At 49.9% G+C, this 27,450-nt stretch overlaps 1 protein-coding gene across 3 annotated transcripts in view; it reads right to left on the bottom strand.

Annotated features, from left to right (window-relative positions):
* The window catches only part of SMC1B (structural maintenance of chromosomes 1B), an 88,353-nt gene that overhangs the window by 2,189 nt on the left and 58,714 nt on the right, over positions 1–27,450 (bottom strand). The window contains exons 21-22 of one of the 3 annotated variants that reach the window (XM_073567663.1): positions 8,817–8,971; positions 7,419–7,570 (exon numbers count right to left, since the gene is read on the bottom strand). The exons of 1 other annotated variant lie outside the window; for it this stretch is intronic. In XM_073567663.1, coding sequence (XP_073423764.1) covers positions 7,419–7,570; positions 8,817–8,971 — 307 coding nt within the window. Of the gene's footprint in view, positions 1–7,418; positions 7,571–8,816; positions 8,972–27,450 lie in introns of those variants that run through there. One more of the 3 variants, XM_073567665.1, reaches the window with a different exon arrangement.

Genomic DNA, 27,450 nt, shown 5'->3' with positions numbered 1-27,450 from the left:
TGGTATCGCTGCATTCAAAAAAATTAAATCTATCAAAATCTAAAATAAATTAACCGGATCGGTAAACGGCGTAACGAGAAAAAAAAAAAATATATAATCAAAAAATGCCAGAATAACGTTTTTTTTGTTGCCGCAATGTCATAATAAAATGCAATAACGGGCGATCAATACATCATACGGTATTTACACCAAAATGGTATTAATAAAAACCTCAGCTCGGTGCGCAAAAAATAAGCCCGCACCCAGCCCCAGATCTTGAAAAATAAAAGCGTTATGGGTCTCGGAAAATGGCGACACAAGCAAAACCTTTTCTTTATCGCCTTATTGGGGGACACAGAATACCATGGGTGTATGCTGCTGCTGCTAGGAGGCTGACACTATGCAAAAACAAGAAAATTAGCTCCTCCCCGGCAGTATACACCCACCGACAGGTACCAAGCACCCCAGTTTGTGCTTAGTGTCTGTAGGAGGCGGACCGGGATCTCCCCAGATCCGCTGTTTTTAATCCAATTTTCCTTTCAGGTTTAGTTTGAACTTTTTAATTTTTCCGTCTTTTCTCTTTTAGGTTCTTTTCCATCGGGAAACAGGGTATATTTATCACCCTGATTTCCTATATCATGCGGCTGAGCGAGCAGTGTGGTGTCACCCACATCGCAACTCTCAGTACCGCAGGCAGGACTTTTCCCTATCACCTTCTGGTGACAAGGGTTACGGACAGGTGGCTGGTCCTTGCCGAATCCCCCTCCTCACCCCTTTCTCGGGACAGGGCTGAGAGGAAGACGGCGATCGCAGATGTTTCAAGCCGTCTTCTGCAGGATGCGGGTACAGAGGACTCCTTCCCCTCCCAGCGGCCTGCCGTTTCTCCGTGGGCCCCTGTGGTCATCCTCTTCTGGGACGTCAGGTAAGTGCCTGTACGTTCCCTCCGGCCCCGCATAAGCTCCAGTGACATGGGAGAAGAAGGGACCTGGTTTTGCAGTTCCACAAGTTTGAATCTCCCGCCCTTTTCTGCCTGTCGCGCGCTCAGCGCTTGCCTTCCTTCACTTTCCCTGCTCTAGCCAGGGAGTCTACGGGGATCCCCTCACTCACCGCAGCGTCAGGACCCTGTCAGATCATCCTTAGCACGGTATGTCGGGCTTGGGGCTGCGGCGCCGTCACGGTGGGAGGCACTTTCACTTTCCCCTCAGTGCGGGGAATTCCTCTGCTCTCCCTCCTCCCTTCCTGAGCGCGCTCTTTTCAGCGCGCCCTTTCTAGCCCATCACAGGGCTTCTTTCTCTCTTGGATGCCAGCCCCCTCTTCTGCCATGCCCTCCCCAGGCGCTATTAACCATTCACGGCGCGGCCACTAAGCTCCGCCCCCATCTCCCAGCACAGCGTTTCCTGATGCCTGAACCACTCTTTCCTGCGCTGCTTGGGAGACACTTCGGCGTTTTTCTTCTGCTGCTCACAGAATCTCGGTAGGCTCGGCTCTGGGACAGGGATTAGCTCCCCTCGGCAGTTATTCCCTAATATCTGCAGCCAATCAGTGCAGTTTACTTATGCCCAACCCTTCAGGGGATCTCTGCTTCAGGCCCACCGCTACCTATTACGCCTGTGCGCGCTGTAAAAAGAAGTGGGCATCGGGTCAGTCGTCCCCATTCTGCCCCCCCTGCAGTCCTTCAAATATGTCAGCATCTCAGGAACGCACAGAGTCCAGGGCGGAGGGCGCTCTTCCCTCCTCTCTCCCCCCCGGAGTGGGCCGTTACAATGTCACAGTCTGTTTCTGACTTGACAAAAGTATCGCAGTCGCTGGTCCAGGTCTTAGAACGATTACCTCAGCTATCCTCAGCCACCTCTGCTCCGACCACCTCTCGGGGTGAGTCGTCCGCACCTGACCGCGACCTTCAGAGAGACAGACAGGGAAGGACTTCTAAGAAGCGGGCTCTGTCCACTTCGTCTTCGGGCTCGCAGGGCCCTTCTGCGCCCAGGCCTCCTTCTCCTTCCTCGGATGACAATCTTCAATCAGGCGAGGATTCTCATTCGGAGGCTAGCTCAGAGGGGAACAGCGTTTCTAAAACGCGGGACATGGTCGATAGTCTTATTGCAGCTATCTTCCAAACACTAAAACTTAAACAGGATGAGGCTCCAACTCAGGAAAGCTCTGTTCTCCTTAGACGAGCCAGACCTCCGTCTCGAACCTTTCCCAATCACGACGATTTCGACACTACCTTACCCAAACACTGGGAGCGCCTTGAGCAACGTTTCTCAGGCCGCAAGTACTTGGACGTTCTGTACCCCTTTGACGCAGAACTGCTCTCAAAGTGGTCCAAGGCTCCCGAGGTAGATCCTCCAGTTTCCCGGATAGCCTCAAAAACGGTGCTCTCTCTGCCAGACGGGGCATCGCTCAAAGATCCTACTGACAGGCAGATTGAATCTCTGGCTAAGTCTATCTTTGAGGCATCTGGCGCCTCTCTCTGTCCTATTTTCGCAACCGCCTGGTTGGCGAAGGTCATTTCCGCTTGGGCAAAAATTCTTCGCAGAGGCATCTTAGCGTCAGCTCCTCAAGACGAGTTGGCAGATCTTGCAGATCAGATTAACCAGGCGGGAAAATACCTTTTGGCTGCCTCCTTGGACGCGGCCGGCTGCGTAGCAAGGGCTAACAGCAACATAGTAGCTGTACGCCGAGTCCTTTGGCTAAAGTCATGGAATGCGGACACTACTTCGAAAAAGTCGCTTACCAATCTGCCATTCCATGGCTCTAGGCTCTTTGGAGCAAAGCTGGATCAGATAATTGCCGATGCCACTGGAGGTAAAAGTACTTCGCTTCCCCAGTCTCGACCAAAATGTCCTTTCAACAGAAGGGGGTTTCGACCGTTCAGGCCCTTTCGTCCCTTCTCTGCCACGGAGAGAGCCACTCAACAGGATCGGCCGCCTGCCACCAGGGAGCGGGATCAGAGGAAACCTTCCTACAAACCCGCTCCTCGCTGGAGATCTAGAGGTCAATATTCCAGGTCTGCAGGAGCCAGTTCCGGCAGATTTTCGTCTAAGTGACGGGTCACCCCCACCTGGAATTTCTTCCAGGGTGGGAGGCAGACTTTCCTTTTTCGCGGATGCTTGGCTGTCCGTTGTCGACGACGCTTGGGTCAGAGAACTCGTCGCGTCCGGTTACAAAATCGAATTTGCTTCACTCCCGAACAGACGGTTTTTCCGGTCTCGGCCTCTGCGACAGCGGACCCAGATTCCGGGTTTTCTGCAGGCCATTTCCTCCCTTCTTTCCGCCGGAGTCATTGTTCCCGTTCCCTCAGACGAACGGTTTTCCGGGTTCTACTCCAATCTCTTTGTGGTCCCGAAGAAAGACGGCTCTCTTCGTCCTATTCTGGACCTCAAATTGCTCAATCGCCACGTGAAGATTCTTCATTTCAAAATGGAGTCTCTTCGGTCGGTGATTGCTTCCATGGAGCCCAGGGAATTTCTCTGCTCGGTGGACATTCTGGATGCCTATCTGCACATTCCAATTTGTGTGCAACACCAGAAGTATCTTCGATTTGCGTTTCAGGGACGCCACTTTCAGTTCACAGCTCTTCCTTTCGGCCTGGCTTCAGCGCCCCGGGTTTTCACGAAGGTGATGGCGACCGTCATGGCCATCCTTCGCTCCAGAGGGATCCTCATCATCCCTTATCTGGACGATCTTTTGATCAAGGGTTCGTCTCGCCAGGACTGTCTCCGGAGCCTTCAGATAACCCTGGACACTCTCAGCCGCCTAGGTTGGCTGGTCAACAAGGAGAAGTCCATTCTGATCCCCACCCAGCGTCTGACCTTTCTGGGTATGGAATTCGACACGGAGCTAGCCCATGTTTTTCTTCCAAAGGAAAAATTTACATCTCTGTCCAAGGGCATCAGAACTCTCAAGAGGCCTGCTCCCATTCCCATTCGGTTCTGCATGAAGGTCCTAGGGAAGATGGTGGCCTCCATGGAAGCAGTGCCCTTTGCACAGTTTCATCTTCGCCCCCTCCAGCTGTCTCTGCTTTCAGCCTGGGACAAGACCACGATGTCCTTGGACCGTCCTATTCGGCTTCCTCTCAGAGTGAGGCAGTCTCTCACTTGGTGGCTACGGCCAGCGTCAGTTCTCCAAGGGAGGTCATTCCTTCCGCCTCAGTGGCAAATCATCACCACAGATGCGAGCCTTCTAGGATGGGGAGCCGTGTTCCATCAGAAAGCGGCCCAAGGCCGCTGGAAGCCACAGGAATCTCTCCTCCCAATCAATCTTTTGGAGATCAGGGCTATTTTCCTGGCCCTTCTTCATTGGCAACCCCTCCTCTCCGGCAAGCCGGTCCGGATTCAGTCGGACAACGCCACGGCCGTGGCGTACATCAACCATCAGGGGGGCACGCGCAGCAAACAAGTAATGTCAGAAGTGGCCAAGATAATACGCTGGGCAGAACGTTACGTTCCGACAATCTCCGCCGTCCATATTCCAGGGGTGGAAAATTGGGCAGCCGACTTTCTGAGTCGCCAGGGCCTAGCGTCAGGCGAATGGTCCCTGCACCCCGCGGTTTTCTCTCAGACATGCGACCGTTGGGGCACCCCGGATGTCGATCTCATGGCATCTCGGATGAACCACAAGGTGCCGCAGTTCGTAGCCAGGTCCAGGGACCCTCTAGCCGTCGCATGCGACGCACTGGTGACTCCGTGGTCCCAGTTTCAACTTCCGTATCTGTTTCCGCCTCTGGCATTGATCCCTCGGGTGGTCAAAAAGATAAAATCGGAAGGCGTACCAGTGATTCTAGTCGCTCCAGATTGGCCAAGACGGCCTTGGTACGCGGAACTGGTCAACATGCTCGCGGACGTTCCCTGGAGGCTTCCAGACCGTCCAGATCTTCTCTCGCAAGGCCCCCTTTACCACGAGAATTCTCAGTCTCTGAGTTTGACGGCATGGCCGTTGAGACCGCAATTCTGAAGGAATCAGGTCTGTCCAGTCATGTTATTCAAACTATGATCAGAGCCAGGAAACCAGCCTCTTCCCGCATTTACTATAGGTACTGGAAGGCTTTTTTCCATTGGTGGGATAACAGAGTCTTCCCAATGTCTTTTTCTATCCCGTCTATCCTGGGGTTTCTTCAGGCTGGGTTAGACGCGGGTCTGTCCCTCAGTACACTCAAGGGCCAGGTTTCCGCTCTCTCTATCCTCTTCCAAAGAGAGCTAGCTTCTCTACCACAGGTCAAGACCTTTCTACAAGGGGTTTCCCACGTGGCTTCTCCTCATCATTCGCCAATAGACCCGTGGGATCTCAACCTCGTCCTTAGCGCGCTCCAGAAGGCGCCGTTCGAGCCTCTCCAGGACATTCCTTTGTCCCTTCTCTCTTGGAAGGTCACCTTTTTGATCGCCATTTCATCCATCAGAAGAGTTTCTGAATTGGCGGCCTTGTCATGTCGTTCCCCTTACCTCATTCTCCATCAGGACAAAGCCGTTCTCAGGCCCGTTCCTTCCTTTCTTCCGAAGGTGGTTTCCGCTTTCCATATCAATGAGGATATCGTCCTTCCTTCCTTTTGTCCGGCTCCATCTCATCCTCTTGAGAAGTCTCTCCACAAACTGGACGTAGTTAGAGCCCTGCGTGTCTATCTTGCCAGGACCTCTTCCTTTCATCTGTCCGATTCCTTGCTGGTCATCTCTGAAGGTCGCCAGAAGGGCCTTCCGGCTTCCAAATCCACGATCGCTCGCTGGATTCGTTCTACCATTCTAGAAGCGTATCGTCTTCAGGAAAAGCGGCCCCCTCCGGGAGTAAGAGCTCATTCCACCCGGGCTGTGGCGGCTTCGTGGGCTGCTCGTCACCAGGCCTCGGCCATGCAAATTTGCAAGGCTGCAACCTGGTCATCTTTGCACACCTTCACGAGGTTCTACAGGGTTCATACCCAGGCCTCGTCTGATGCTGTGGTTGGTAGGAAGGTTCTGCAGGCGGCGGTGGCTCACCGGCCGACCTAAGCCTTTCAGTTACTTTCGTTCCTTATTGCTGTTCCCACCCTTGGGACTGCTTTGGGACGTCCCATGGTATTCTGTGTCCCCCAATAAGGCGATAAAGAAAGATGGATTTTTGGTTCTTACCGTAAAATCTCTTTCTTGGAGCCTTCATTGGGGGACACAGCACCCTCCCTGTTTCAGTTGTACCGTGTTGGGTCTTAGAGTCCCTTGTTGGGTTGGTACATATGGTTCGAGTTTTTTCTCGTTGCTTCTCCTACTGCTTTTTCACCAACTGAGGTGCTTGGTACCTGTCGGTGGGTGTATACTGCCGGGGAGGAGCTAATTTTCTTGTTTTTGCATAGTGTCAGCCTCCTAGCAGCAGCAGCATACACCCATGGTATTCTGTGTCCCCCAATGAAGGCTCCAAGAAAGAGATTTTACGGTAAGAACCAAAAATCCATCTTTTTCATATAAATTTTGGATTTTTTTTCACCACTTGAATATAGAACCTATATACAGATTTGGCGTGTGCGAACTCGTAATGACAAGGAGAATCATATTACCAGGTCAGTTTTACCATATAGTGAACATCTAATATATAAAGCTCAAGTGTGTGTATGTGTGTGTGTGTATGTCTGGGATTGGCATCCGCACCGTCGCAGCTACAGCCACAAAATTTGGCACAGTCACACGTCTGGACCCCGAGAGCGTCATAGGCTATGTTGTGAGGCGAAATTTTAACCCTGCGCGTTCCAATTCACCAAACAATTTAGCCCCTATCTACATAATGGGGAAAAAGTGTATCAAACCCCGCCCCTCATTATGTCAATGGTTGCCATGGCGACGCTGATGTCATCATAGGTTGCAAGCCCCGCCGCTTATTATGATGTTATAATGGTTGACTATGGGATGGAGGATGTGTGATGGGTATATATATGGGCACTGGGCTATGGGATGGAGGATGTGTGATGGGTATATGGGCACTCGACTATGGGATGGAGGATATGTATGATGGGTATATGGGCACGGGACTATGGGATGGCGGATATGTATGATGGGTATATGGGCACTCGACTATGGGATGGAGGATATGTATGATGGGTATATGGGCACGGGCCTATGGGATCATGGATATGTATGATGGGTATATGGGCACGGGACTATGGGATGGAGGATAATTATAATTTGCTATAACAGTTACTATGCCCGGGCAGCGCCGGGCTCTTCAGCTATTGTAAATAAAAAAATAAAAAAAACAATTGTGGAATTGCATTTTTTTTTGCAATTTAACCGCATTTGGAATTTTTTTTCCAATTTTGCAGTACATTATTTGGTAAAATCAATGGTGTCATTCAAAAAACCAGCCCTCATACGGCCACATTGATGGAAAAATAAAAAGGTTATGGCTCTGGGAAGAAAAAAACTGATATTTGCTGATGGGTTTCTTAGTTCCCTGCTTGTTGGGATGGTTCATCTGCACAGTTTTACCTGTGAATGGCGAACACCAGGGCGAGGGCGGCCACAGCTTTCTCCCCTCCAGACAAGTTGTCCATCGGCATGAAGCGCTTTCCTGGGGCCACGCAGTTGTACCCAATGCCATCCAGGTAAGGTTCTTCTGGATTTTCAGGACTCAGAAAGGCCTAAATGCATAAAACGCAGGACTTTAACACTCGGCAATAAGAAGCAATTGGGCGGCGTCCGTTCCACGTGCCGTACCATTCCCGTTTTGTTGAGAAATCACAATTAGCTCCATCGCTATACTGTTAACCCACAGCTACGTCACAAAGTATGATTTACAAAGGTGCTATCAGATCAGTAGGGGGTCCGACCCTCGGGTCCCCTACAGATCAGCTGTTTGAACGGATCGTGTCTTACCAGATACAGCCGCCATACAATTACTAGTGGCCGTGCTTGGTATTACACAGCTCCAGAGGCCTGTCCCCCACTGATCTGATATTGACAGCCTGTCGTAGGGATGCACCTTTAATGCCAAACTCCTAGAAAGCCCCTTTAACAGCTAACATGGCTTCACGTATTTAAGAGCCATGACACTAACCAGATATGGCCAATGGATGCCAGGGGAGAAGGGTCACCTTGATCATGACATGTCATCACTTTATGACTGATGGGAGCCACAGAAATGGAAAAGGACACAGCGCTGGTCCCCTTCTTGGTTTTCCCCTTTCTAAGAGATGCAGTCAGCCCCATTCACTTTAAAGGGGTTGTTAAATATTGATGATCGAATCTTAGGAAAGGATCTGTGGGGGGGGGGTCTGACATCCAGATCAAGGACCCCTACTGACTAGCCGTTATCAGATGTACAGAGAGCTCCATATACCGTGTAGTTGCCCCTCTCCGACAGTTGATCCGTGGTGGTCTGATTTCCTAAGTATAGATCACCAATATTTGAACCCCGCTAATGTACCCAAAACTACATTACTGATGCACCTCCTAATTTTCTGGGTCGTAAAAGTCGGACCCCACCTGTCATTATTTATAAGAGTACCCCTTTAATGGAAAGCACATACATTATAACACATGTAAATGATCAGATCTTGGGGGGATTCTTAGCAATGAATACAATGTCATTCTATTCTGAGAATATAACGTGGTCACAGTTCTCACTGTCAGCAGGACACAAGCGGATATATGTGCCTGAGGGGGACGTTATAGCACCGCCTTCAGTTGCATTACGTGGCGCCTGCGTCCTGCTGACTGCGCTCACATGCCCCCGAGGCCTCGCTCTCCCTTCCTGGCTGTAGGGTATAGCAGTCTACAGTCTGCCGGATGTCGGGATCCTCAGGGGAATCTGAGCACTCAGTGAGGCCGATTTTACGCTTAGTTATTATACTCTATGAGAAACTGAATGCGGTAAATGACGCAAACCTGAGCGCTGGTATTTCTGCAGAGCTTCTTGTAGATCTCATCGATAGCTACAGAAACATGCTCAAAACACTGGCTAAATAGCTCATATCTCCTCTGCTTCACCTGCTCATATTCCTTCCTACACAGAATGGCTTTCCTTCTGCTGGCCTCAAAAGCTACGGGAAAGAGAAGACGGACGGTCAGAGCATTAGAGAGAAAGCGTCTGACCGCCACCAGGCCCACATCACACAATCAACAATTTTATGCTATTTATTTAACTTAGATTAAAGGGGTGGGACCCCACCAATGACTAGAACAAGAGCCCCTTTCCCACCCCCACGTTACTCCCTTCTCAGGTCAGGTTTTTCCTCTCTCCATCTGTCCCATAGATAATAGGGACCCCTGTTCTAGTGAACATGAAATTGACATGAAATTCTCACCAGATATAGGTAACAACCCTCCCAATCCACACAGGAAAAGAAATTACACTATAGATGTCAATAAATGATGTGCAATAATGAGAAATGACGCTAATTTCACACTTGCTTTTTTTTTGCAGCGCGTTTTTCCCGCAAAAAAACGCATTGAAAAAACGCATACAAAAGCATACAACTGCTGCGTTTTTTTCAAGCATTTTTAGGAGCATGCATGAAAAAAACGCAGCGTTTTTAGTGCGTTTTTACCGCGTTTGCGTTTTTTCCAAACATTAGGTGGCCCCTCACACTAACCCAAACCATGACTTTACTAACCCTAACCCTGACCCTAACCCTTAACCAAACTATACTTAACCCTAACCCTGACCCTAACCCTGACCCTATCCCTGACCCTATCCCTGACCCTATCCCTGACCCTAACCCTACCATACTTAACCCTAACCCAAACCCTAAACCCTAACTAACCCTAACCCTGACCCTGACCCTAAACCCCCTTAACTAACCCTAACTCTAACCCAAACCCCTAAATTCCATGGTTAACAAAAAAAACGCATGTGCAAAAAAACGCATACATAAGCATGCCAATGCGCACATATGCGCACCCATAGACTTATAATGGGTGTCTTGCTGTAAAAAAACGCATTGCGCTCGCATGCATTTTTTTGAGGCAAGTCGGACGCCCAAAAAATGCAACAGGATGCATTTTGTGCGCCCGAGCTCATACCGCAAAAAAACGCATGCGCGCAAAAACGCATAAACGCGTGTGTATGCGCACATAAGCGCATCCCATGCAAAGTATAGGAAAAAAAAACGCATGCGTTTTTTAGCGCTAAAATCCCGCGAAAAAAAACGCAAGTGTGAAACCAGCCTGACACGAGGAAAAAGTATGGACCACGCTTACTGAAATTTATTACTTCGTACAAAAGCCTTTGGTGATGAAGCTTCAAGTCACCTCCTGTATGGAGAAACTAGTCGCAGGTATTGCTCAGCTGTGATTTTGGCCCATTCTTCCACACAAACACTCTTTATATCCTGAAGGTCCCCACGGGCTCCTTCTATGATCTCTGAGCTTTAGGTTCCTTCCATAAAATTTCTATTGGATTCAGGTGATTGACTCGGCCATTCTAGCAGCTTTATTGTATTTCTCTTAAACCAATTGAGAGTTTCCTTGGCTGTGTGTTTGGGATCATTGTATTGCTGAAATGTCCACTCTTCTTTCATCTTCAAAATACTGGTAGATGGCAGCAGATTTTTTATTAAGAATGTCTCTCTACATTTATCCATTGATCCTTCTTTCAATCATATGCAGTTTGCCAGTGTCGTATACTGAAAAGAGGGATTTATGGGTTCTTACCGTAAAATCTCTTTCTTGGAGCCTTCATTGGGGGACACAGATTACCATGGGTGTATGCTGCTGCCGCTAGGAGGCTGACACTATGCAAAAAAAGAAACTTAGCTCCTCCCCGGCAGTATACAGGCACCAAGTACCTCAGTTGGTGAGAAAGCAGTAGGAGAAGCAACCAAAAACTCTCAAAATATGTAACAACCCAACAAGGGACTTGAAAACCCAACACGGTACAACTTAAACAGGGAGGGTGCTGTGTCCCCCAATGAAGGCTCCAAGAAAGAGATTTTACGGTAAGAACCCAAAAATCCCTCTTTCTTTATCGCTTCATTGGGGGACACAGATTACCATGGGACGTTCCAAAGCAGTCCCGAGGGTGGGGACAGCAACAAAGGAACTAAAGAAGGAAGGGCTTAGGTCGGTCGACATGCTACCGCCGCCTGCAGAACCTTCCTACCAAAAGCTGCATCAGACGAGGCCTGGGTATGAACCCTGTAGAACCTTGCAAAGGTGTGCAAAGACAACCAGGTCGCAGCTCTGCAAAGTTGTAAGGCCGAAGCCTGGTGTCACACAGCCCACGAAGCCCCTACAGCCCGGGTGGAGTGGGCTCTCACTCCCGGAGGGAGCCGTTTCTCCTGAAGTCGGTAGGCTTCCAGAATGGTAGAACGAATCCAGCGAGCGAATGTGGATTTGGATGCGGGAAGCCCTTTCCAGTGACCTTCAGAGATGACAAGCAGGGAATCGGATTGACGAAGAAAAGCGGTCCTGGCAAGAAACTCGCAAGGCTCTCACTACATCCAGTTTGTGGAGCGACTTCTCCAGCGAGTGAACAGGCGCAGGGCAAAAAGAGGGGAGGACGATATCCTCATTAATGTGGAAAGGAGATACCACTTTTGGAAGGAAAGATGGAACTGGCCTGAGAACGACCTTATCCTGATGGAGGATTAAGTACGGGGAACGACAGGATAAAGCCGTCAGCTCAGACACTCTCCTAATGGATGTAATGGCGATCAGGAAAGTTACCTTCCATGAGAGAAGGGAAAGAGGAATGTCCTGGATAGGCTCGAACGGCGCCTTCTGGAGAGTAACAAGAACGAGATTGAGGTCCCACGGATCTATCGGAGATTGATGAGGAGGAGCCACGTGGGCGACCCCCTGGAGAAAGGTCTTAACTTGCGGTAATGGGGCCAGATCTCTTTGGAAAAGAATCGACAGAGCCGATGCCTGGCCTTTGAGGGTACTGAGGGACAGGCCCGCATCTAAGCCGGACTGGAGGAAGCCAAGTATGGATGGAATGGAGAACGACAATGGAAAAACATTGCTATCGTCGCACCAACGGAAAAAAGCCTTCCAGTACCTATGGTAAATGCGGGAGGAGGCTGGTTTTCTAGCTCTGATCATGGTCTGAATGACCTGGTTGGAAAAACCTGATTGCCTTAGAATCGTGGCCTCAACGGCCATGCCGTTAAACTGAGAGACCGAGAATTCTGGTGGTAAAGGGGACCTTGAGAGAGAAGATCTGGATGGTCTGGAAGCCTCCAGGGGACGTCCGCGAGCATGTTCACCAGCTCCGCGTACCAAGGTCGTCTTGGCCAGTCCGGAGCCACCAGAATTACTGGGATGCCTTCTGATTTTATTTTCTTGACCACCCTTGGGATCAGGGCAAGGGGAGGAAACAGGTAAGGAAATTGGAACTGGGACCACGGAATTACCAGGGCGTCGCAACCAACGGCTAGAGGGTCCCTGGACCTGGCTACGAAGCGAGGAACTTTGTGGTTCATCTGAGATGCCATGAGATTGACGTCCGAGGTTCCCCAACGCTGGCATATCTGGTTGAAGACTGTGGGGTGAAGGGACCATTCACCTGACGCCAGGCCCTGGCGACTTAGGAAGTCGGCTGCCCAGTTTTCTACCCCTGGAATGTGAACGGCGGAGATCGCTGGAACGTAACGCTCTGCCCAACGCAGTATCTTTGCCACTTCTGACATTACCTGCCTGCTGTGAGTACCGCCCTGGTGGTTTATGTACGCCACGGCCGTGGCGTTGTCCGATTGAATGCGGACTGGTTTGCCTACGAGGAGAGGCTGCCAGCAGAGGAGGGCAAGGAAGATCGCTCTGATTTCCAGAAGGTTGATGGGAAGAAGAGTCTCCTGGGCGTTCCAGCACCCTTGGGACGTCTTCCGATGGAAAACCTCCCCCCATCCTAGAAGACTGGCGTCGGTGGTGATGAATTCCACTGAGGCGGGAGAAAGGACCTTCCCTGTAGAACGGACGCCGGTATTGTCCACCAAGTCAGAGATTGCCTTCCTCTGAGAGGAAGGAGTATGGGACGGTCCAGAGAAACCGAAGTCTTGTCCCAGGCCGAAAGGAGGGACAGCTGGAGCGGAGGAGTGTGAAATTGTGCGAAAGGCACTGCTTCCATGGAAGCTATCATCTTCCCCAGGAGCCTCATGCAAGACCGAAGGGGAATGGGCCTTGACCGTTTCAGGGATCGGATCCCCTTGCAAAGGGCTGAAAATGTTTCCCTCGGAAGAAACACTTGGGCTAGATTCATGTCGAATTCCATGCCCAAAAAGGTCAGACGCTGAGTAGGGTGCAGGATGGACTTCTCTTTGTTGACTATCCATCCGAGACGGGCGAGAGTATCCAGAGTTATCTGAAGACTTTGGAGACAGTCCTGACGGGACGAGCCCTTGATCAGCAGATCGTCCAGATAAGGAATAATGAGAATCCCCCTGGAGCGATGAATGGCCATGACTGTTGCTATCACCTTCGTAAAGACACGGGGAGCGGAGGTTAGGCCGAAGGGGAGGGCCGTGAACTGATAGTGATTTTCTTGAGTCGGAAAGCAGAGATATCTCTGATGTTGCAAACAAACAGAGATGTGAAGATAGGCATCCTGTATGTCCACAGAGCAGAGGAACTCTCCGGGTTCCATCGAGGCTATCACCGAGCGCAGGGACTATCTTGAAGTGGAGGATCCTCACGTGGTGATTGAGCAACTTGAGATCCAAGACTGGGCGAAGGGAACCGTCTTTTTTTTTGGGACTACGAAGAGATTCGAGTAAAACCCTGAAAACCATTTGTTTGAAGGAACGGGAACGATAACTCCGGCGGAAAGAAGGGAGGAGACGGCCTGAAGGAACCCTGGGGTCTGGGACGGCTGTCTTGGGGGTCGAGAAAGATAGAAGCGACTGTTTGGGGGAGAAAAAATTGGATCTTGTATCCGGATATGATGATTTCCCTGACCCAAGCGTCGTCGACCACGGACAACCATGCGTCCATGAAAGAAGAGAGCCTGCCTCCCACCCTGGAAGAAATTCCAGGTGGGGGTGACCTGTCACTTTGAGGAGAATCTACCGGAGCGGGAGCCTGAGGACCTGGAGGGTTGGCCTCTTGATTTCCAGCGGGGAGCGGGTTTATACGATGGTTTTCTGCGATCTCTGGAGGCAGAGGGCCGGTCCTGCTGGGATGATCTTTCTGCGGAAGAGAAGGGGCGAAAGGACCTAAACGGTCGAGGAGCCTTTCTGTTGAAAAAACGTCTAGGCCGAGACTGAGGAAGGGAGGTACTTTTACCACCAGTGGCATCGGAAATTATCTGGTCCAACTTGGAGCCAAAGAGTCTAGAGCCGTGAAATGCCAGGTTGGTGAGCGACTTCTTGGAGGTGGTGTCCGCACTCCATGACTTCAACCAAAGGATACGGCATATAGCTATGTACTATGTTGCTCTTGCTACACACCCAGCCGCGTCTAAGGAGGTGGACAAAAAGGTATTTACCCGCATGATTAATTTGGTCTGCTAGATCTGCCAGCTCGTCCCGAGGGGCAGACAATAGGATACCCCTGCGAGGAATTTTTGCTCAAGCTGAAATGACTTTCGCCACCCAGGCAGAAGCGAAAATGGGGCAGAGCGAGGCGCCGGATGCTTCAAAAATTGATTTAGCCAGCGATTCTATTTGCCTGTCTGTTGGATCTTTCAGGGATGCCCCGTCCGGAAGGGATAGAACCGTCTTAGAGGAGAGAGACGGGAAACTGGTGGGTCCACTACGGGGGCTTTAGTCCATTTTGTAAGAAGGTCCGCATCAAATGGATACAGGATCTCTAAGTACCTGCGGCCTGAGAAACGCTTCTCAGGGTGTTCCCAGTGTTTTGTTAAAGTAGTCTCGAACTCTTTGTGATTAGGAAAGGTTCGGGAGGGAGGTTTCGCTCGTTTAAAGGGGACAGAGCCGTCCTGAAGGGGAGCCTTATGTTTTATTTTGAGCGTCTGGAAAATAGCCGATATGAGACTATCTATCATGTCCTGTGTTTTAGACACATTGTCTGCCTCTGAGTCAGATCCCGATTGAGAATCATTGTCTGACCTAAGGTAGTCTTCTGAGGAGGAAAGCAGGAAGGAGGCTGAGGATCTATGAACAGAAGGTAGCCCTGTGATGGGCTAATAAAAGGCGCCAACAAAGCACGCGCTCTGCAGAGGGCGTGAACCGGAGCGAAAGTGAAAGTAAAAACGGGATGCGCCGGTTTCTGCCCCCGGAGTCCCTGATCCTGAAGCGATGAACCCGATGCCCGTGACACCGCAGCGGTGAGGGAGGTAAGAGGTAGGGGACCCGCTGACTGCTGCTTTAGAGAAGAGCACCTGGCGTGGGGGAGCTGAGAAGCACACGCCTGCAAACGAATGGGCGGGAAATTCAAATGGAGTCAATGTCTGCTATCAGCGGCACAAACCTCACTGACTTCTATGTGGGGCGAGCATGGGACTGATGGTAGCCTTCAGGCTGCTTACCTGGCGTCCACATGCTCCCATAAGAGGATGACCACAGGGGCCCGCGATGAGGGGGGGGCGCTGGTAATGAAGGTCCTCTGCCCCGCACTATGTCGGAATAGTGCAGAAGACGGCGCCAACCCTTTGCCAGCAGGGGAGAGTCACCGCCAGTGACCTCCGTTTTCCTCTGAGCCCTGTCCCGTGAGAGGGGTGAGGAGGGGAATCGGCTAGGACCCGCCACCTGTAGTCAGCCCGTAGCACCCGAGGGTGATAGGGAAAAGGTCCTGCCCGCGGTCCTCAGAGTTGCGATGTGGATAACACCACATTGCTCGCTCAGCCGCGTGATATGGGAAAGCAGGGTGAACATTTACCCCGTTTCCCAGAGTTTAATCTGAAAAATAAATGGGAAAAGATTAATACACACACACAAAACCTAAAAGAGAAAAAAGGAATTGTTAAATGCGGATCTGGGAGATCCCGGTCCGCCTCCTGCAGACACTAAGCACAAACTGATGTAGTTGGTGCCTGTCGGTGGGTGTATACTGCCGGGGAGGAGCTAAGTTTCTTTTTTTTGCATAGTGTCAGCCTCCTAGCGGCAGCAGCATACACCCATGGTAATCTGTGTCCCCCAGTGAAGCGATAAAGAAATCAGCCCCACACCAAGATGTTCCCACCTCCGAACTTCACTGTTGGTATGATGTTTTTGGGGTGATATAGTGCTTTTTGGCCTCCAAACATGGTATTATGGCCTCCAAAGAGTTTGCTTTGGTGTCATCTGACCAGACTATATTCTCCCAGTATTTCACAGGCTTGTCTTAATGTTGTTGAGCAAACTGTAAACGCTCTTGATCAAGATATTTGTTCAGCAATGGAGACCTGTGTGGTGAGCGTGCATCCAGGCCATGGATGTTGTGTGGTGAGCGTGCATACATGCCATGGAGGTTCTGTGCATTACTGATTGTTTTCTTTGAAACCATTGTACCTGCTGATTCCAGGTCTTTCTGTATCTCTCCGCAGATTGTCTTTGGCTCTTGGACAACTCTTCTGATAATTCTTTTCTCCTCGTCTAAAATCTTGCAGGGAGCACCTGGTTATGGCGGGTTTATAGGGAAATGATATTCTTTCCACTTCTGGATTATGACCCCAACAGTGCTCACTGGAACCTTCAGTAGTTTAGAAATTCTTCTGTAGTCAATGCCATCAGTATGTTTTTCAACAATAGGGTTCTAAAAGGTCTTGAGACAACTCACCCATTACCCATCATGAGATGTTTCTTGTGTGGCACCTTGGTAATGAGACGCTTTTTTTTTTTATACACCATCAGTTGAACCTTCCGATATTTTTCATTAAGTGTCATGATTGCTTTCTAATTACTGACTTTAGCTGGTGTCAGGATTTTCCATGGCTTTTTGCACCTCTCTTTCTTCATGTGTTTAATACTTTCTCCCTGTGTCATTTCTCATCACATCTGTGGTTTGATTTCTTTGACTGTGTGGATTGGACGGGTTGTTACGGGTTGTTACCAACATCTGGTGAGAATTTCATGTCAAGAGCACCTTTAGAATTGATTTGCTGACGTGTTCAAAACTTTTTCATCCCTATATTTGTATATCATTTTTTTTAAAGACACCATAACTATTTGATGTTTTTTTCTTTTGTAAGACAAGCCTTTTTATTGTTTTTTTCATTTAGTCCCATAAGGGGGACTTAATTTTTTTTTTCATATATCCACAGACTACATTACTGTCAGTGAGTGGTGTGTCAGTTTGAGCATTCACAGCATATAACAAGAGAATATCACTAGACAGCCCTTGGATAAAAGGGGCTTTATTAGACACAGGGAAGTCAAAATGTCCTCCGTCTCGTTTACCCCCTTCCCCCCCCCCCCCCCCCCGTTTTCTTTGTCTGTGCAGCAATTTGTGCTTAACCCATTCATGCCTGGAGGTATGTTCGCATTTGCTCCCCTTCTTCACAGAGACATAACTTTTTTATTTTTCCATCAATATGGCCATGTGAGGGCTTGTTTTTTGCAGTACGAGTTGTACTTTTGAACGACACCATTGGTTCTAACATATCTTGTACTGGAAAACGGGAAAAAAATTCCAAGTGCAGTGAAATTGCAAAAAAAAGTACAATCCCACACTTGTTTTTTGTTTTGCTTTTTTACTATGTTCACCAAATGTTAAAACTGACCTGACATTATGATTCTCCAGGTCATTATGAGTACACAGACACCAAACATGTATGTTCTTTTTTAACTAAGTGGTGAAAAAAAATACCAAACTTTGTTAAAAAAAATAAATAAAAATTGCGCCATTTTCAGAGACCTGTAGCGTCTCCATTTTTTGTGATTCGGGGCCAGGTGAGGGTTTATTTTTTTGTGCGCCGAGTTGACATTTTTATGGATGCCATTTTGGTGCAGATGGACGATCAAAAGATCCCGATATTGCATTTTAAAGCAATGTCGGGGACACCAAAAAACAGGATTTTTAGTTGCTTACCGTAAAATCTGTTTCTCTGAGCCTTCATTGGGGGACACAGGAACCATGGGTGTATGCTGCTGCCACTAGAAGGCTGACACTATGCAGAAAAGATGGATTTTTGGTTCTTAGCGTAAAATCTCTTTCTTGGAGCCTTCATTGGGGGACACAGATTACCATGGGTGTATGCTGCTGCTGCTAGGAGGCTGACACTATGCAAAAACAAGAAAATTGGCTCCTCCCCGGCAGTATACACCCACCGACAGATACCAAGTACCTCAGTTGGTGAGAAAGCAGTAGGAGAAGCCACGGAACTTTAAACATATGTACCAACCCAACAAGGAGCTCAAAGCCCAACACGGTACAACTTAAACAGGGGGGGTGCTGTGTCCCCCAATGAAGGCTCCAAGAAAGAGATTTTACGGTAAGAACCAAAAATCCATCTTTCTTTATCGCCTTATTGGGGGACACAGATTACCATGGGACGTTCCAAAGCAGTCCCAAGGGCGGGAACAGCAAAAAGGAACGAAAGAACCGGAAAGGCTTAGGTCGGCCGGTGAGCCACCGCCGCCTGCAGAACCTTCCTACCAACAACTGCATCAGACGAGGCCTGGGTATGAACCCTGTAGAACCTCGCAAAAGTGAGAAAGGACGACCAGGTCGCGGCCCTGCAAATCTGTAAAGCCGAAGCCTGGTGACGCACAGCCCCCGAAGCTGCCATAGCCCGGGTAGAGAGGGCTCTCACTCCCGGAGGGTGCCGCTTTTCCTGAAGTCGGTACGCTTCCAGAATGGTAGAACGAATCCAGCAAGCTATCGTGGATTTGGACGCCGGAACCCTTTCCGGCGACCTTCATAGAAGACTAGCAAGGAATCGGATTGACGAAAAGAAGCAGTCCTGGCGAGATAAGCACGCAAGGCTCTGACTACATCTAGGTTTGTGAAGGGACTTCTCAATAGGGTGAGACGGAGCCGGGCAAAAAGATGTAAGAACGATATCCTCATTGATGTGGAAAGAGGATACGACCTTTGGGAGAAAGGAAGGAACGAGTCTGAGAATTACCTTATCCTGATGGAGAATCAGGTACGGGGAACGGCATGACAAGGCCGCCAATTCAGAAACTCTTCTGATGGATGTAATGGCAATCAAGAAAGTTACCTTCCACGAGAGAAAGGATAAAGGAATGTCCTGGATAGGCTCGAACGGCGCCTTTTGGAGAGCGCTAAGGACGAGATTGAGATCCCACGGATCTATCGGCGAATAATGCGGAGGAGCCACATCGGCGACCCCTTGGAGAAAAGTCTTAACCTGCGGTAAGGCCGCCAGCTCTCTTTGGGAGAGGACAGACAGGGCGGAGACCTGGCCCTTGAGGGTACTGAGGGACAGACCCACATGTAAACCAGACTGGAGGAACCCCAGAATAGATGGAATGGAAAAGGACATAGGAAAGACTTTTTTTTTTTTTTTTTTTTTACTGTCGCACCAACGGAAAAAAGGTCTTCCAGCACCTATGGTAAATGCGGGAAGAGGCCGGTTTTCTGGCTTTGATCATAGTCTGAATCACCTGGTCAGACAAGCCTGATTCTCTCCGGATCGCGGCCTCAATGGCCATGCCGTTAAATTCAGAGACTGAGAATTCTCGTGGTAAAGGGGGCCTTGCGAGAGAAGATCCAGACGGTCTGGAAGCCTCCAGGGAATGTCCGCGAGCATGTTCACCAGCTCCGCGTACCAAGGGCGTCTTGGCCAGTCTGGGGCCACCAGAATCACTGGTACGCCTTCCGATTTTATCTTTTTGACCACTCGAGGGATCAAGGCAAGAGGCGGAAATAGATAAGGAAGTCGGAACTGGGACCACGGAATTATCAGGGCGTCGCAAGAGACGGCTAGAGGGTCCCTGGACCTGGCTACGAACTGCGGAACTTTGTGGTTCATCCGAGATGCCATGAGATCGACATCTGGGGTGTCCCAGCGCTGGCATATCTGATGGAAGACTGAGGAGTGAAGGGCCCATTCGCCTGATGCTAGACCTTGACGACTTAAAGTAGGCCGCCCAATTTTCCACCCCTGGAGTGTGAACGGTGGAGATCGCAGGAACGTGACGTTCTGCCCAGCGCAGTATCTTGGCTACTTCCGCCATTACTTGCTTGCTGCGCGTGGTCCCCTGGTGGTTTATGTATGCCACAGCCGTGGCGCTGTCCGACTGAATGCGGACCGGCTTGCCGAGGAAGAGAGGCTGCCAGTGAAGAAGAGCCAGGAAGATTGCTCTGATCTCCAGAAGATTGATGGGGAGAAGAGCCTCCTGTGGGTTCCACCGGCCTTGAGAAGTTTTTAGATGGCACACCGCTCCCCACCCTAGAAGGCTGGCATCGGTGGTGATGACTTGCCATTGAAGCGGAAGAAAGGACCGACTCTGGCCTTGCCCACCAAGTCAGGGATTGTTTCACTCTGAGGGGAAGGAGAATGGGACGGTCCAAGGACAGCGAGGTCTTGTCCCAGGCCGAAAGAAGAGCCAACTGGAGGGGACGAAGATGAAATTGTGCAAAGGGCACCGCTTCCATGGAAGCTACCATCTTCCTCAGAACCTTCATGCCGGACCGAAGGGGAATGGGGGTTGGCCGCTTGAGAAGTCGGATCCCTTTGGAAAGAGCTGAAAATCTCTCCTTTGGAAGAAACACACGGGCTAGATTTGTGTCGAATTCCATGCCTAGGAAGGTCAGGAGCTGTGTGGGGATCAAAATGGACTTTCCTTTGTTGATTATCCGCCCAAGACGGCAAAGAGTGTCTAGGACTATCTGAAGACTCTGAAGACAGTCTTGCCGGGACGATCCCTTGATCAAAAGGTCGTCCAGATAAGGGATGATGAGGATCCCCCTGGAGCGGAGGATGGCCATGACTGTCGCCATTACCTTCGGGAAAACCCGGGGAGTGGAGGCCAGACCGAAGGGAAGAGCCGTGAACTGGTAGTGGTCTTCCTGAATCGCAAAACGAAGGTATTTCTGATGTTGCAAACACACAGGGATGTGAAGGTAGGCATCCCGTATGGCCACAGAACAGAGAAATTCCTTGTGTTCCATTGAGGCTATCACCGACCGAAGAAACTCCATTCTTAAGTGGAAAATCTTTACTTGGCGATTGAGCAATTTGAGGTCCAGGATTGGCCGAAAAGAACCGTTTTTTTCTTTTTTGGGACAACGAACATACTTGAATAGAAGCCTGAAAATCGTTCGTGTGCGGTAACCGGAACGATCACTCCGGCGGCAAGAAGAGAGGAGACGGCTTGAAAGAATCCTGGAATGTGAGGCCGCTGTCTTGGATGTCGGGACAGGAAAAAACTTCCCTTTGGCGGAGATGCAAACTCGATATTGTATCCGGATGTGATGATTTCCCTGACCCAAGCGTCGTTGACAACAAACAGCAGGCGTCCATGAAAAAGGAAAGTCTGCCTCCCACCCTGGAAGAAATTCCAGGTGGGGGTGACCCGTCACTTGGAGGCAAACCGACCGGACCGGGTACCTGACGACCTGGGGTATTGACCTCTAGATCTCCAGCGGGGAGCGGGTTTGTAAGATGGTCTTTTCTGCTCTCGCTCCTTAGAGGCGGAAGGCCGATCTTTGAGGTAGTGTCCGCATGCCATGACTTTAGGCAAAGGACTCGGCGTACGGCCACTATGTTGCTGTTAGCCCTTGCCACGCACCCAGCTGCATCTAGGGCGGCGGCCAAAAGGTATTTACCCGCATGATTAATTTGATCTGCCAGATCCGCCAACTCGTCCTGAGGAGCTGCTGCTAAGATGCCCCTGCGAAGAATCTTTGCCAAGCAGAGATGACCTTTGCTACCCAGGCAGGTGCGAAAATCGGACAGAGGGAGGCACCAGATGCCTCAAAAATTGATTTCGCTAGAGACTCTATTTGTCTGTCTGTTGGATCCTTAAGTGATGTCCCATCCGGGAGGAATAGGACCATCTTTGAGGCTATGCAAGAGACAGGAGGATCCACTTCGGGGGCTTTGGACCATTTTGCGCGTAAATCCGCATCAAAGGAGTACAGGACATCTAAGTACCTGCGGCCTGAGAAGCTCTGCTCGGGGTGCTCCCAGTGTTTGGTCAGTGTAGTATCAAACTCTTTATGGTTTGGGAAAGTTTGGGATAGAGGCCTTGCCCGCTTAAATGGAATGGAACATTCCTGAGAAGGGGGCTTGTCTTGTTTAATTTCTAAGGTTTGAAAGATAGCTGAAAAGAGGCTATCGACCATCTTCCGAGTTTTAGACATGCCATCTGCTTCTGAGCTAGATCCTGATTGGGGATCCTCATTTGACCTAGTGTCGTCTCCTGAAGAGGGAGAAGGGCACCTGGGAGAAGCAGTCGGGCCTAGAGAGCTGGAAGACGAGCCAAAGAGAACACGCTTCCTAGTAATTCTACTCGATCTGTCCCTCTGAAGGTCGCGGTCACGTGCGGACGACTCACCTTGCGAGGCAGTCGGTGCACAGGTGGCTGTAGATAGTTGAGGCAAACGTTCTAGGACCTGGACCAGGGACTGAGACACTTTAGTCAGATCAGAGACCGACTGCAACATTGCCACGGCCCACTCTGGGAGAGAAGAGGTACCCTCATCCCGGGAATCTGTGTGCTCCTGAGAGGCTGATATGGCGGAGGGACTGCAGGACGGACAGAGGGGCAACGACTGACCTGAAGGCCACTTCTTTTTACAGCATGCACAGGCGTAGTGAATAACGGTGGGCTTGAAAGAAAGCGCCGTTGAAGGGTTGAACATAGGCGCCAGAGAGAAAAGGAGAAGCGCGTCCTGAGCAGGGAGGCAGGAGAGAAAGTGAAAGTGAAACCGCTCTCCTTCCCCGCCTGGATCTCTAGCCTGCAATGGCCACGGCGCCGATAGATAGAGGTGAGCTGCGCCCCCACCGCTCTGGAAACCCCCCCCCCCCCCCAGTGATGAAAAGACCCATTCAGCTGGAGCGACCGGTCCAGGGGACCGCTGATGCCTGTGCACGGCGGGGAGCGCGGCTGTCAGCATGAGGCGCGCGGCTGGCAGAGAGGGAGGAGGGCGGGAATTTCAAATGTTGCTCAGAGACAGGCCGGCTGAAGGAAACGATCAGACTCTTACCTCACGTCCCTGAAGAGGATAACCGCAGGGGCCCTGCATAACAGTCAGGCCGCTGGGAGACCTCTTACTCTCTGACATGTAGAAGACGGCGTTTTCTTGCTGGGAGCGAGGGATAGCCTGTTGACCACCACCGTCTTCCTCTCAGCCCTGTCCCAGGAGAGGGGTGAGGGGTTGTTTTGGCAAGGACCGGCCCCCCATCATCCGCCCACAACACCGACTGGTGTTAGGGAAAGGTCCTGCCTGCGGTACTGAGAGTTGCGATGTGGGAAATCACCACACTGCTCGCTCAGCCGCCTGATATAGGAAATCAGAGTGAAAACTACACCCTGTTTCCTGATGTGAAGACCTGAAAGAAATAAGCGAGAAAAGATTAAAAAGTTCGACAAACACCTAAGGAAATAAAAGGATTATTAACTGCGGATCTGAGAAGATCCCGGTCCACCTCCTACAGACACTAAGCACAAACTGAGGTACTTGGTATCTGTCGGTGGGTGTATACTGCCGGGGAGGAGCCAATTTTCTTGTTTTTGCATAGTGTCAGACTCCTAGCAGCAGCAGCATACACCCATGGTAATCTGTGTCCCCCAATAAGGCGATAAAGAAAAAAAAGTTAGCTCCTCCTCCACAGTGTACACCCTACCGACAGGAAGTAGGATGTTCAGTTAGTGAGAAAGCAGAAGGAGAAGCAATCTGTAAATGAGATAAAAACCACAGAAACACAAATCCAAACTGTAACAATATTATACAGTAAACCGAGCCGTTCAACTTGGGAGGGTGCTGTGTCCCCCAATGAAGGCTCAGAGAAACAGATTTTACGGTAAGCAACTAAAAATCCTGCTTTCTCTATCGCTTCATTGGGGGACACAGGACCCATGGGACGTCCCAAAACAGTCCTCAAGGGGAGGAAACAGCAAATAGCTCCATCAGGACGAGGAAATCACCCTCGTTACCTGCAAGGTCACCTGTGAGGTCTTTTACCCCGATCGGCACTTGCCGAAGCTAGGCATGGGCTTTGAAAACCTTATAGACCTGTGGAGGACATATCATCGCACTGCAGAGGTGCCAGACGAAGGCCCAAAGAGTACCGTCAAGAGGACACACACTGCCCGGGCAGAGTGCGTCGTACTCAAAAGAACGCAGTCCCTCCTGAGCCGGCAACCTTACTAATGCCGACCAGTTTCCGCGAACAGAACTCTAACCTGAAGGCCAGATGACCTCTATACTTCAAGCCTGAGCTTGAGAAGTACAGTTGCTGTGGCCAAGTAGCCTGATGAGAGGGCGTCACGAAGGAAAAGTCCGAGGCGGACGATAGAAAGGGAATTCAGAATGACGGAGAGTGGACCCTTGATCCACAGGAAGTGCACCACAGCTGCTACAGACTCTGTAAGACCCCAGGAGTGGTTGAGAGTCTGAAAGGGAAAGATACCAACTGAAAAGGAAAATGAACCCGTTCGTTGCAAGAGCAGACATCGCCAAAGCCCTGAAGAAATCAGGACCTGGATAAGAGCTTCATGGAACAAGGAAAAAAAATCATGCGATTCACAGAAGGTAAATGTTGAACGAAGAAAATTTCTTCCTGAAAAAAACAAGGATGGACTGAATCCTAGATCCCCAAACGTCATGCTGAGGAAAAAGCACTGAAGAACGACGAGGCTTAGCCTAAGGAAGGGAAGCGCTTGTCCTTCCGGTAAGCTCCTTAATAATTTGGCCTATTGGAGCCACACGGAAGGAACGGAAAGTTGGTGAGGGACCTCTTTGGGCATAATTTCGCTTGTGAAACCGAAAGCCAAATGGACCCTTAGATGGGAACGATTAGGCGAAAAACTATGTCTCCATGCAAGAAAAACTTTTGGACAGTGAGGACGGTCAAATCTTCCGACCAGCCCCCAGAAAGAATGCTCTGAGCAAGCTAGGCCACGCGTCTATAGAACTTTGCAACACGAGTGGGGGCTATACCAAGGCGCCCCCTTGTTTGGAAACGGCTGAAGTCCGTTCCATGAAAATATGACAAGACCTGAGAGCAGGCCCTGAGAACCTGCTAAAGAACCGAACACTGAAAACATACTGAATGGAACCTGGGGATAACCTTGACCTCATCGCTGCGATGTAGGCACAGGTTGGCTATGAAGAGAAAACTGATTGCTCGATTAAGCAGGTAGACTGAAGACTACTGGATGACTTTTCAGATTGAGATCAAGAGGAAGATAAACCCAACATACAGGGATGAGGGTGAACATGGGAAAAAATAGTCCAGCTGGACTTATAAAAATGAATAGTCGAGCAAGGAAAGTCCACGGCAAAACATGGAGTATGTCAACTGCAAAGAAAGTTGGCTCTAGGTAGATCAAATAGACCCCAGAAAGACAACTAGGCTGAAGAAAGGAAGGTCAATCTTTATGACGATGTAAACGGCCAAATACATCCTGGACCCTCTGGAGTAGGGAGGGATTGCAGTGTGTAGATCCGCGTGCCTAAGTCTGAGGCCGGGGTCACACTAACCGACGCAAAATACGGTCAGTATTTTACATGCGTAATACGGATGAATGGCCCCTAAACAGTGCTCCGTATGTCATCCGTAATCAAGGTGTGGTCGCGTATTTTGCGCATGTAAGCATCCGTATGGAATCCGTATGGCGAGATTTTCTCGCAGGCTTGCAAAATGGACATATAATGGAGCCCTATGACAGGGTTTCTAAACAGAAACCAAAGAATAGATATAGACACATAGAGTGCATATAATATATATATATATATATATATATATATATATATATATATATACACACATACACATATATATATATATATATATATATATATATATATATATATATATATATATATATATATATAGCGCACTGAATTGCCGCCTTTGCTAAAAGACACCGGGTGCGTATTTCTCGCAAGTCACATGTGTGGTCCGTGTGTAATCCGTATTTTTTGCGCACCCATAGACTTGCATTGGCGTACTACGGTCGTAGTACGCTGACAATCGCAGCTTGCTGCGATTGGCACGGACCGTAGAATACGGATGAGAAATATACGGCTGGTGCGAGGGACCCCATAGAGAATCATTGGTCCGTGTCTAATGAGTGCTTTTAGCGCCTCTCACTCGGCCGTATTCCTCGCCAGTGTGACCCCGGCCTAAGACAACACATGCCCCAAGATCACAGTTAAAAAATACAATTCTAGCTGAAATAAGAAACATGTTATCACCAGACTCATCCTTAGGTCCAAGACTGGAGCAGCTATCTACCCTGGTCGATACTTGCACAGAGCGAGATCCCACTCCTGTCTGAGGTGGGATACTTGCCCCAGTCACGGCCAGAAGTCACATCTGTGAGCTGCTGGAGGCTTTATCCGGTGTCTGTAAGAAAGAATAGGTAAGTTCGGACAAATAAAGAGCTTAGGTATTGTAGTAGCTCGAAGGCCCTTAGGACATACTAGAGCCTATAAACTTCTATTAGCCAAACATTAATGATAGGCGTAACACACCGGGCAGTAAAGATAGCCTGCGGACAGTACTGTAAACTGATCAGAAGGTGGGACAAAAACTCTTGTGGAGCAACTCACACTTAGGGTCCAGATCATGCCACAGTAAACCTCGACCATCCGTACCTGACATGAGAGTGTCTGACCTACATGAAGGTAGAGTAACAGGATTTTTGGGATTGCTTACCGTAAAATCTGTTTCTCGGAGCCTTCATTGGGGGACACAGAGACCTTGGGTGTATGCTGCTGCCACTAGGAGGCTGACACTATGCACAAAAAAAGATAGCTCCTCCTCCGCAGTGTACACCCCACCGACCGGCAGAGAATTCCTCAGTTAGTGAGAAAGCAGTAGGAGAAGGAACAGAATAGGTTGACAACATAGACAACTCAACTGTAAACATTCAACCAAAGTAAGAACAGGAGCTGTAAAACATGGGAGGGTGCTGTGTCCCCCAATGAAGGCTCCGAGAAACAGATTTTACGGTAAGCAATCCCAAAAATCCTGTTTTCTCGTTCGCCTTATTGGGGGACACAGAGACCTTGGGACGTCCCAAAGCAGTCCCTGGGGTGGGAAACAAACTTCCATCAGGCCAGCGGACTCACCACCACGGCCTGCAGAATCCGTCTACCTAGGCTGGCGTCCGCCGAAGCGTAGGTGTGGACTCTGTAGAATTTCACAAACGTGTGAACCAATGACCATGTTGCAGCTTTGCAAAGCTGCAGTGCGGAAGCTCTGTGGCGCACCGCCCAGGAGGCACCCACTGCTCGAGTAGAGTGGGCCCTGATACCCGGAGGGGCTCCGCGACGCTTAACACGGTAGGCTTCCAGGATAGCCGATCTGATCCAGCGAGCAATGGTGGCTTTTGACGCCGGGTGACCTTTCCGCGCTCCATCAGGGATAATGAAAAGAGACTCTGTCTTTCGCAAGGAAGTCGTCCTAGACAGATAGACTCTTACCGCCCTAACCAGGTCCAGCTTGTTCAAGGACCGCTCTCGGGGATGAGTTGGATTCGGACAAAAGGACGGGAGCACG

This window comes from Dendrobates tinctorius, unplaced genomic scaffold (genome assembly GCF_039654945.1).
Source record: "Dendrobates tinctorius isolate UK_male_01 unplaced genomic scaffold, ASM3965494v1 ptg000020l, whole genome shotgun sequence".
Classification (NCBI taxonomy): domain Eukaryota; kingdom Metazoa; phylum Chordata; class Amphibia; order Anura; family Dendrobatidae; genus Dendrobates; species Dendrobates tinctorius.
This window is presented reverse-complemented; position numbering and strand designations above follow the sequence as displayed.